This window comes from Amphiprion ocellaris, chromosome 6 (assembly GCF_022539595.1).
Source record: "Amphiprion ocellaris isolate individual 3 ecotype Okinawa chromosome 6, ASM2253959v1, whole genome shotgun sequence".
NCBI classification, from domain to species: Eukaryota; Metazoa; Chordata; class Actinopteri; family Pomacentridae; genus Amphiprion; species Amphiprion ocellaris.
Genome location: NC_072771.1, coordinates 32,885,668 through 32,897,862, shown reverse-complemented (window position 1 = coordinate 32,897,862; position 12,195 = coordinate 32,885,668). Strand labels below are relative to the sequence as shown.

Genomic DNA, 12,195 nt, shown 5'->3' with positions numbered 1-12,195 from the left:
ATTGATGACAAAATACAGTGAGAACGGCGTTAATTGCACTGACAGGGGACCTCTTCCTCAGTTGGGCTACTTTGAATAACACTGGTGGCTGCAATTTGACAATTGTGAAGTAAGTACTGAAAAGTCCATTGAAAGCATTTTCCATATATGCTATGCTGACATCAGTGGGATAATGGACAAACAAATTAAGTCTTCTTATTTCTGTTGTGTTTTTTTTACAGTAGAAGATGGTGTTTGTTTGATTCTGCAGATTCATGATTTCAGTCAAATTATTGGCATTTTTTGTTACTTTAAAATCTTTTTGACTTTTTTTTATATAAATAATTTAAAACCGATACACTGGCTAGATAAGACATGGACAAATCATTTACATGAAGTAACACAACTTATTTCACAACACAACTTATTTATGCAATATCTCAAATATTGCATAAATCTACATTTTTGTAAACATTTGTTGTCAATAATGTGCATAAATGAGAGGATCCGATGTGTATTGTGGGCTAAATCCCACACAGGAGCTGTTTACTGACAAACAGACCTTGCTGAGGCTGCAGGTTGGTGGGTTTATCAACAGCTGAAGTGTTTTTCACCTCACTCCAGCTCCAGCTCCAGAATGAAGTGAGTAAACTTTATTACCAGAGCCTCCCTCACCAGCCCCAGCGCCCCCTCTAGTCACTGCATTGGAGCTGTTTTGTTCAGAGAAAAAAACAGTCTGTTTTTTGTTAGGGTGACTTAAAAGAGGGTTGATTTCACAGTTTTAACTTTAAAGCCTGAAAAAGCCCTATTAGCAGCATGTTTTCATTTTTCCCCAAGGTAAAAGCTGTCAAAAAAGGTAAACAGTAGGAGGTAGAAAAATCCTTGAGAAAGTGTTCAATCTGGCTGTGAATCCGAAACCATACCTGTATCAATACCCAACAACAAACAGGACAAGCCTCGACAGTAGTCTCACGTAGTCCAAGGGGAAAATAGTGCAATAGGGTTTCAGCTGTGGTAACTCACTGTTGAAACGAGCGCCATCACATGCTGTTTGAATTTGTGGATGAATTCAGCAACACAAACCATTAAACACAACTAAAAGAGAATCTGAATTCAAGGAGAGGGCTATCTGCTCTTAATTTCTGCTGTGTTATTGCTTACTTATGTTTTACTGGCATTTCCTTCCAAGCTTGGTTAATTAACTTGTAATGACACACACAAAATAAGTAACCTGATCACTGAAACATTGTTGCTACTTGTGTTTGTATAACCAGCACTTCTGTTTTTCCCATTTTCTCCTGTATTTGCACTACTGGGATCATGAATTCTAAAGAATCTTAAAATTTTCACATGGTGATTTGGCTTTGTTCTTGAGTCAAACAGTGGCCCTAAACTGTAACTCCTTAAGTCCTTCTACAAAATCAAACTTTGCTTCAGTAAACTGAAACAAATTCAGCACAATAACTACATAAATGTGCATATGAACAGGCAGTGTTCCATTTTACGTCCGAATTGAACATCAAAGCATTAGCTGTCAGATTATTTTAATTGATCATTTCAACTTTAAAAACTTCACTTAATATGAATTGAAAAACACCCGTTTCCGAACTCAGTGTCAAATGGATGAAACTGTGAGAAATTTCACTGTCAGTAATGTGCTTTGCTGACCAAACAATAGAAAGAAATCGCAAGAAATGTTTTATGGACAAGGAGAGTTGGCTGCATCAGTAAAATAACAATGTCTTGTTGCTGTTGGATGTGCATATGCAGTGAATTATCGAATGCCTACAAAATATTAACATTTCAGACAGGAATCTTAAATTCATGTATCCCACACCTCAAAGCACACATGCTATGCTTTAATATGCTTTATTATTTTGTACATTATGTTGAGTAATTAATTGCACATCTTGTCTCAGTCTTATCTGATAGAGATAATTTAAAGCTTTTGTTGAGTGAGAGAAGAAGGCATGGGTGGCCCCAGCAAGGTGTTTTTCTCAGGTCAGATTTCCATCCATTGAATTCCAGAGAATGTAACTCTAACATCAGACTGACAGAGAAGCTTTGTTCTTTGTGTAATATTTTCAGAAATTTTGAAAAGATAGCTGAGATTATTTTGGTGTGTTGCTTAAAAAAGGGGGGGGGAAGAAGTGATTTGCAGCTTTAAATACACAAAACAGTGGTGTACATTTCTGTATTCGGAAGTGTACTAGGCTTATTCATAGGAGTAAAAGGATATATGCAAGACAATCTGTCAAATCAAGATAAAGTACTGCAGTGGAGTTTAATATAATGATGAACACTGATGATAAACATTCTCCCAAAATGAAAGAAAGTATTCCACAACTGACAAACCATTTTGCATTGACGTTTAATAACTCGCACAGGGATTAAAATACATGTTGGAAAAGTAAGAGATCCTGATTTTCTTGGCCAAAGGGGGCCTCAGTAGACAGTTATGTAATGATGCCATAAGATATGTTTTATGATATTGTGTCCTTACAGAAAATTGTTGCTCTATTGCCATTACTAACATGATAACTTGTGTTGTTGTTCTCTGCACCTACACATTTAACCAGAAGTGACTGAATCAAGTCGAGGCAAGTAAAAAAAAAGGATGTTGAAAACTGCTCTGGGAATTACAAGTTGTAAATTAAGTTAGAGACTGAGAGAACACATTTAAAGAACATGGATTAAAAAAAAATACACTTGTTCAGCTTAAAAGAATTCAGTTGTGAGTTCTTCCTTCTGGTGCCAAATGTGCCAGAAGATTTGACTGAACTTTGTGAGACTTTTATTAAGTTGGTTAAAAGGGTTCATGTTCCCAAACTTGGTTCATGATTCAGTTCAGGAGTTTATGACATTAGAGTTTGTCAATATTTCATTCATACAGTCTTTATTCATACATTGAATGAATGAGGCAATAAGTATTCCAGTTTATGAGTCAGTACTTGACAGGGTCACTATGAGACATGACTTTCACCCACATGCTATTTTTAACTCTTGTGCCACGCTGCTGACTTTTGGCTAGTTATGTCTGAGTGTGATCTAGAAGTATAAAACTTGTCTCTTACAATTAGAAACAGTATTAAGAGGATATAAAATGAAATGGTAAATGGAAAAAAAAAGCAGAAATGAGGAGCAAAAACCTGCAAAGGAATGACGTTTTACAATCTGGGGCACTTATATGATTAATGATATGTCGTCTCATCCCCCAAGATTCATGACATCATGTTTGAAATTCTTCCTGTGAGACCAATAGGTGGCAGAAGTTGCCAACGAGATCCAATGAGACATGACGTACATTCCACCATTTCCAGGCAAAGGTGAGAGAAACTTCCTAGTCAATCTCTCAAGTGCCACTTTGTCTGATAGCTTTCCACTCCAGTGAGAGGTGTGAGTAGAAAGAGTGGGGGAGGCCAGAAAGAAGGAAGGGAGGGAGAACACGAGGGAAACGAGGTAAATGTCACCGAAAGCACTTCGTGATGTTTAAGCGTTTGCCAGCCTCACAGTTCGTCACTACTTGGCAATCACCTTACTATGAGCAACAATAACATAACAACAATTCACAAGATTGCAAAGTAAATAACCTCACCAGATGGAGGAGGATAATTTTAACCAGGGAAAGTACATCCTCTAAAAGCCAGCGAACGTATGCAATGTGATAGTGTGTATGCAAGGACAAGTTTAGTTAACATGTAGAGCAGACATTTAGAATCACTTAATGAAAAAGACAACATTCAGAGGGAATGAAAGGTAATCTAAATGTGAGAGTAGAATAGAAGCATTTTTTAAATGCCAGCTGTTAAGAATTTGTAAAGTACAGTAGCTAATGCTGTGGTTTGAGTTAAGAAAGGGAGTAACTTACACTTTTAAGTTTCAGTATTTGCCTTCCATTGATTTGAAAGTTGGTTTAAAATTTGCAGTTTGCTCAGTAAGGAGGATTAGCATCTGTGTGTAGTTTGGGTTCAATCACTTACCACTTACCATTTATTTGTGTTGTCAGAAGAAAAGAGCTAAATCTTCCAGTAGTTAAGGAGCATGACTAACTTAGCAGATATGACAAGCATATCATGGTTTTTGTAGTTTCACATAACCGGACTGTGTTAGTACTGAAAAATGGTCTGACTGTGCAATTATCATTCTACTATAGAGGTAAATAAATGCCCTCGCATGTTTGTATTTCTTGAAACCAATTACAATCATCTTGTGAGGTGCTAAGCCCATGATGCAGTAACGATGTCCCTGAAAAATAGTGATGTGGGAATAGTTCTGGTGCAACATTTGTACGCAAGCACCATTCACAGGAGAAAAAAACCCAAAAACAATCAAAAGTGCCTTAATTTACCATCAAAATCTTATGCAAATGCTAATGCAGAGGTTCTTGTCGTTTTCTGGAGTGAAAGGGAATTCTGAAAATGCAGATAGTGAAAGGGGAGGAGAATGCTGTGTGAAACACTGGCAGTCTTTCTCTGGTTTGTCAGATTATAGTTTGTGGAGCTGACTGAGAATATGACCGCAGTCATTCCTGACTTTAAGAAAGTTTTTTTTTTTTCAATGGAGGAAGAGTGTTGAGATTTGTCATACATAAAAGTAATTACATTTAAAAAGTGCAATAAAGATTTTTAAAAATCTAATCTACATGTGGTGTGACATCGTTTTGTCTTTGAAACAGCGCTGGTTCTCCTCAGTACACTTGTGCAGGTTGTTGAAGCGTTTTGGAGAACTTGCCACAGTTCTTCTGTGAACTGTTTAGTGTGTCTCAGTTGCTGTCTGCTCTTTTAATCCCACACTGACTCAATGATGTTGAGATCAGGGCTTTGTGGGGGCCATGCCATCTGTTGCAGCACTCCTTCTTCTTGTTGCTGATATATAACTTTGGCTGTATGTTTGGGCTTGTTGTCTTACTACAGAATGCGTGTGGTACTGATCAGATGTCTGCCTGTCTAAAGGTTTTGTACGGTACTGTGCAGGTGTGCATATATATAAAATGATACATGAATTGCATCTCATTCCAGATGTAAGGCGATGAACGATATGTAAGCTTAGTTTAAACAAAGGTGCAAGAAAATTTTGTTGTGTTACTGAAATATGAAAGTGTGTGCTTACTTTGAGTACAATAGAAATTTCTCAAGAAAATAACAGAAAGAATTGGTGATTTGTAAACATTTCTCTATGAAAAATGTTTTCCTTTTCTAAAGCATTGCCTTTGACCTTTGTAAAGGAAGGGATGGGTCAACAGTGAAAGCAGAGAAAGGTGTTGGTAAAAGAGTCTCAACTAATGCTCACTGTTGTAAACAACCAGGCCTCTCCTTTAGTTTTCCTACACTTGCTAATAATGTTACAATAACCTAAACTTCCGTGAGTGGATTCACAAACAAAAATGGAACCATATGTTATTCAGAATTAATTCAATGCCAGGGTAGCCTTCAAAATAAGCACAGACTCAATGTGAATAAACCAGTGAGGAGATCACTCCTGTGTCTGAACACAGACTTAATGACCTGTTAAAAAACTTGGCAAGGAAAGAAGTAATTTGAACTTCATGCTGCTTATTAGTTCACTTTTTAAGCAAAACACGCAAATGTTTTGCTTGTAAGACTGTTTAATATGATTGTTTTATTCAAATAATTGATCACCATTACAAATATTCAAGTATTCACTTGGGAATTTTTTCATCTGTTTATCTGGGAAATATTTCAGCTAATAGAAATGAAAAAATAAATACATCTGTCAAAATAAAGTTGTAATTTATTAGATTTATTTTTTATTATGGCCTAGATGTGCTCTGCTTAAAGTTTTTCAGTAAGAAATGCTATTTCTGAAGTTTCCCTTGCATGATATTATCTATTCTGAGCTCAAATGTATTGCTAAAAACATTATGGCTTTGCAAAGTTGGCAATTATGTGTATTATGTGTATTAAGTTGTGACGATGAACACGAAATGTTGGCATTTCTGTTTTTGGCAAGTTTGCACATGACAGCAGCAACATAAGTTATAAAACTGACTCCACCCAGAACTTGACACATTTTAAAGCATCACATCTGTCTGCAGGAGCCGACAACATCAAGAAATACTGGAGTCGTTACTACCAGGGGTCACAGGGTGTAGTCTTTGTACTGGATAGCGCGTCATCAGATGAGGACCTTGAAGCAGCACGTAATGAGCTCCACTCAGCCCTGCAACACCCACAGCTCTGCACACTGCCTTTCCTCATCCTTGCCAACCACCAGGACAAGCCTGCTGCAAGGACGCCAAACCAGGTAAACTAGTCTGTTTACTGTGTTGTTAATAATGTATCTCATGATTGTCTTTCACATACAAACACTGCCCTTTCCGCAGATTTATAAAACATTAAATGTCTGTCTTGAGCGGAAAAAACATAATTTTGCATAATTCACCACACACATTCTGACGTATTTGGCTGTAAATGCTATGTATACTCATACATATGGATGAGTATTTTCATTTCTTTTCATTATCACATTAGTGTATCTAATTGTAAGCCACAGGCCCATTATAACACAATATTCAGTGTGCAACATAATAACTATAATGTTGTCTCATTTTGACTCATTTAAAAATAAATGTAAACGTCTTGTAAAACCCCTACTCTTTAGTGATGCTGGAGTGAAAGCATTTGCATGCCCGTGCCAACCAAATAGCTTTGTTGTTTAAGACAACACCAACAAGGTCGGGTCTTCAAAAGCAAATGGGTCCCAAGTGAGGGGCCAGACTCTGAGCCATTAAAAGACATCTATAGATCACTTTATGTGGTGGGAGAAGCCTCTTGAATGGGAAGACCAGTGGCTCCTCTTGCAGCCAAGCCATGACCGAGATCTTGTAAAGTTGTTTATTTCTTGTACTAAATGGGTCAGATAAGATTCAGTCCCAAAATATAACGCAGAGCTGATGCCATGTGTGCCAGCCCCATCAAAGGTTAGGTGTCTTGTACATTTCTAAGTTGGTAGCAGATGAAAGAGGAGACAATGCTCTGTATTTTCCATATTGTGGTCAGAACCAGGGGTTGCACGAGACATGAAGTGGATATTATTTGTTTCACAGCATTGCTTTCCAACTAAATTCTTGGACTACACTCTCTGGATGATGTCACAAGAACTTTAATTAAAACAGAGATTGTGATCAAAATAAGTAACGGATATAAAGTTCATAGTACATATTTAAAAGTAGTCAGTTTCTTGATATGGAGTTATTGCAGTTTTCAGAAAACCTAGCAAGACTGTTTACACACTTCATCATACAGTATATAAAACAAGTGTTTCTATGTATGTTGGTCTTGAAATAATACCTGTTTCGCTGCGTATTTAAACTACTTTCACTCAGTCTTCAAGGTTCCATTTTGGCCGCTTCCAACACCTGTAATTTAAATTTACAAGGACGTGTCAAAAAATCCAACTAGCAGCTGCCTATAAGGATTTGTCGTCAACAGCTCCCTTGATCCACATACTTTAAGCCATTCAGTTTTCCCAAGGGTGTTCATCTTGCAGCACTTTGCTAGTGTGTTGTTTCCATAAATCAACAAACTTTCCTCACTGTTCTCACGAATGTAATGTAATGTAGTATTACATTAAAGACATAACTTCACACTTCGTGATAATATTTATTGTTGGACTGTTATTATCGTTCCCTCCATGTTGTAGGAGAACTTGTGAGAATGTGAGGTTGGGTTTGCATACAGAAGGATAGGAAAAATGGGGCCGGGTTTTACGTAGCAAATGTGAGCGAAGAGAGATGCAAAAACTGCACTGGCATGGCTTTACGTAAGAAACAATTATCACAACATCAAACTATATTAATAGAAATGGTTTTGTTGGCCTTAGTTGTAGGTAGAAAGGATCTGGGCTGATGCCACTATGATACGAATCTGTCTGTATGTCAATTAAAAGCATTCTGTCATCAGCTTTAGCTGGTCTACTTCATGTCTTAATTTGTTTTCCTGAAACAGCTACTGTATATAAATTTGCAAATGATCATTCAGCATGTCTGTGCATAAAATACGGACATGTGCTTCCAAGATGCTGGCTTTTTTGTCCTTGTTGGTAAATGGTCCCTGAAATGGCTTTTGGGCTCTGATACAGATTCCATAAATTTTTTGCTTTGTCTGTATGTTTTTTCACCTCATTGAAGACATGTTATTCACTGTTTGGCAGGTCAGTGTTTGGCCTCCATTTGGCTTCCATGTTTTATTCTTATCTAAGTGCCTTGTAATTTTTTTGAGTAAATTCAAATTCTGCACAGTTAATTCAAGTCTTATTCCAGTCTCATAGTTTTTGAATGACTGGTATTAAAGACTACAGACTCCATATTGGGTTGTGCTCTTCATATAGACCACATAGTACGCACCATATGTTTGATTCATCAGCTTACAAACACTGGCAAATGTTTAACCCCATGATCACATTTTTTTTCTTGAGTCATTTTATTACTTCTGTCTCAAATAACAGAATTTTCCACTCTGCTGCAATAGTTGGAAGATAGAGGAAATGTCACAGTAGTCATATGTCATCTCACCAACTCCCGTTAGGACAAAATTAGGATATTCTGACCTACCTCTGTCCCTCTCTGTGTTTCCCTGATTGTCAGTTTTCCCCTTTTTTGAGCCATACTATTCCTCTCCATCTCCCTCACAGAAGGAGCCTCCTGGAGTAGGATGTTACGGCTAACATTCCCTATGCAATGCTCACTCATGTTTCAAAAATCCTGGAACCTCAATTTCCCGCACACGCACGAACATATACACACACACATGTATCATCTGCATAGGACTATTTGATGTTTCTGAAGGATAACAAAGATGGATGTCTGGAGAGAGGAGCATCTGTATTTTCTAGCCTGGACCACCGCAGTTGCTGCTCTTCAGTGACGTTAAATCTGAAGTGGGAAATTAAAGGGAGAAAAGTTCTATACCAGATTCTGTTGTGACCCACAGTGACTTCATCTGTTGCAAACTTTTCACTCCACTTGATTCTGTGTAGCTTAGTTTAACTAATTTGTAAGGATTGGATGTACTTGAGTACAGGCTACTGTTGTCACGGAACACACAAACTTTATTGATATTTTAAATGGCATTAGACATTTAACCCGTGGATGCACAACATGGCTCAAAAGTGACCCAAATCCAATGGAAAATGGGTATCTCCTGACCCACACTGCGCATCAAATGGTTACACACTGCTCTCTTTGGTGGTCCTCATAACATACCCACTTATTTTAGTCTGTGACCTGCCCACATTCATCCAGCGGTCTTAGCGTGATATGTCCTCTGCCGTATTAGACCCGTCATTGCATTGTTTTCTGAAAGTATTGACTTTACTGAACTGTTTACAAACAGTGATGACACGTGAGACTGGTTTATAGGGATGGATTTGTCGGGGGGAAGGGGGAGGGGGGGGGATGAGATGGATGAGATGGATGAGATGGATGTCGCCTAAAGGCAGTTTTTGCACCCTGTTTAGAGGGCCATTTCAGTTCACGATGAATGGCTTACATAAAGTGAGTTGTTCACGTTAGCTGAGGAACCTGATGTTGTTATTAATCCAGTTGATACTGTGTCCGCCATCCAGTAAACATAACTGGGCTTTAGGATATCATTGGTTGATGTTTTGTTTACTTTCAATGAAGAATTTCCTTCAGGATTAGTGAAGTTTTTATTAGATCTTATCTTTTATTTCTTATAAGATTGCAGTTACTTTTTAACTTTTATTTTTCATTTACCTGCATTGTGATAGATATTATATACATTTTGTTTACATAAAAAAAAGGCTCATATCCCCATTTATACCTCCTATTTAATAGACAAGTTGGCTGTAACATACGTCTTGGACTCTGTTATCAGTAATAACAGACATTATTTATTAATATTTACTATTAATTAATTCTACTGATGATGTCTAAGGTGCCACAATCACAGCACTGAGATTTTTAAAATGTTTTTGGGTGGGTTTCCATTATGTTTAAATTCATTGTAACCTGTTTGCTTCTTTGAATTTATGTGGTCATTATGAGTGTCACCATGCCTGTGTGCGCATATTATCATCTGACTCATGGTTTGTCACTGAAGGAGCTTAATGTCCAGTGACTCATGAATAATCTTTGCAAAACTGTAACAAAATTTTAAACCGTGAAAGGAAAAGTTGCATCCATCTTTCTATTTAGAATTTGTTCCTTTGTCTCTATGCTGCATATGAACTCCAGGAGCGATGTAATAACCATTGTTTGCCCATTAATTACAGTTGAACATCAGGTACCATCATGCACCACAGAAAAATAAAATGGAAAACACTGTTGAAATAGTAAGTTCTCTCTCTTTGCTGGAGAGTCCAAGAGGGCCAACTCTGTACTTTCCAGGGTCGAGAGTATTTTTTCTTTAGTTATGAGGTTCCATTGCTGTTGGTTTTAGTTAGAGGTTTATCCTCAGTTATGGGACTTTGCATCTTGGAAATACACTGCCAGTCAAAAGTTTAGACACACTTTCTCATTTAATGTTTTTTTTTTTATTTTCATGCATATTTATATTGTAGATTCTCACTGAGGGCATCAAAACTATGAATGAACACATATGGAATTATGTAGTAAACAAAAAAATATGGGAAATAAGTTAAAACATGTTTTATATTTTAGATTCTTCAAAACAGCAACCCTTTGCTTTGATTACTGCTTTACACACTCTTGACATTCTCTCCATGAGCTTCATGAGGTAGAACCTGAAATGGTTTTCCAACAGTCTTGAAGGAGTTCCAGAGATGCTGAGCACTTGTTGGTCCTTTTGCCTTCACTCTGTGGTCCGTCTCATCCCAAACCATCTCGACTAGGTTTAGGCCAGGTGACTGTGGAGGCCAAGTCATCTGACGCAGCACTCCATCACTCTCCTTCTTGGTCGGATAGTCCTTTCACAGCCTGGAGGTGTGTTTGGGGTCATTGTCCTGTTGAAGAATAAATGATGGTCCAACTAAACGCAAACCGGATGGGATGGAAGGTTGCTGCAGGATGCTGTGGTAGCCATGCTGGTTCAGTGTGTCTTCAATTTTGAATAAATCCCTAACAGTGTCACCAGCAAAGCACCCCCACACCATCACACCTCCTCCTCCATGTAAAGACCATCCATTCACATTTTCTGTGTGGCACAAAGACACAGCAGGTGGATCCAAAGATCTCAAATTTGAACTCATCAGACCAAAGCACAGATTTCCACTGGTCTATTGTCCATTCCTTGTGTTTCTTGGCCCAAATAAATCTCTTCTGCTTGTTGCTTTTCCTTAGTAGTGGTTTCTTAGCAGCTATTTGACCATAAAGGCCTGATTGGTTCAGTCTCCTCTGAACAGTTGATGTAGAGATGTGTCTGCTACTAGAACTCTGTGCGACATTTGTCTGGGCTCTAATCTGAGGTGAAAATAAAGTAATGATGGACTGTCATTTCTCATTACTTAGCTGATTGGTTCTTGCCATAATATGGATTCTAACAGTTGTCAGACAGGGCTGTCAGCTGAGTACCAACCTGACTTGTGCACTACACAACTGATGGTCCCAACCCCATTACAAAGGCAAGAAATTTCACAAATAAACCTTGACTAGGCACACCTGTGAGGTCAAAACATTTCAGGTGACTACCTCATGAAGTTCGAAAGAAGGCTAAGAGTTTGCAAAGCTGTCATCAAAGCAAAAGGTGGCTACTTTGAGGAATCTAAAATATAAAACATATTTTCCAGTTATTTCACAATTGTTTGTTTGTGACATAATTCCACATATCTTGCTTCATAGTTTTGATGTCTTCAGTATGTATCTACAATGTAGAAAGTATGAATGAGAAGATATGTCCAAACTTTTGACTGGTAGTGTATATTTTAAGAATAAAAAAATAGACTACAGCATATCCATGCTAGTGAAAAACAATATGTAGTTTTAGAGATTGGCGAACAACTAATTAGTTTACACATTTCATGAGAGGTAGTACCTGATAACACCAAGCCGCAAAGTGGCTTTGTGTGATGCTATACAGTATTGGTATTTCTAAATTTCTGTGCCACTTGTTGCAGATCACCTGCAGGTGCATCAGAAAATTAAGTTTTTTTGCGATCAGGAAGAAAATGTAAATCTTTCATGTAGAATCCTAAATATGGCAATGTCAGTGCCACCTATTATATTTATTTTCACGTCTTTTATAAGTGCACAAAAACTCCCAGCTGCTGCCTGAATTT

The 12,195-nt window shown here is 37.7% G+C and overlaps 1 protein-coding gene across 4 annotated transcripts in view; it reads left to right on the top strand.

Annotated features, from left to right (window-relative positions):
- The window catches only part of arl15a (ADP-ribosylation factor-like 15a), a 139,485-nt gene that overhangs the window by 85,327 nt on the left and 41,963 nt on the right, over positions 1–12,195 (top strand). For all 4 annotated transcript variants that reach the window (XM_055011484.1, XM_055011483.1, XM_055011482.1 and 1 more), the window contains one exon: positions 6,035–6,243. In XM_055011484.1, the coding sequence (XP_054867459.1) occupies positions 6,035–6,243 (209 nt within the window). The remainder of the gene's footprint in view (positions 1–6,034; positions 6,244–12,195) is intronic.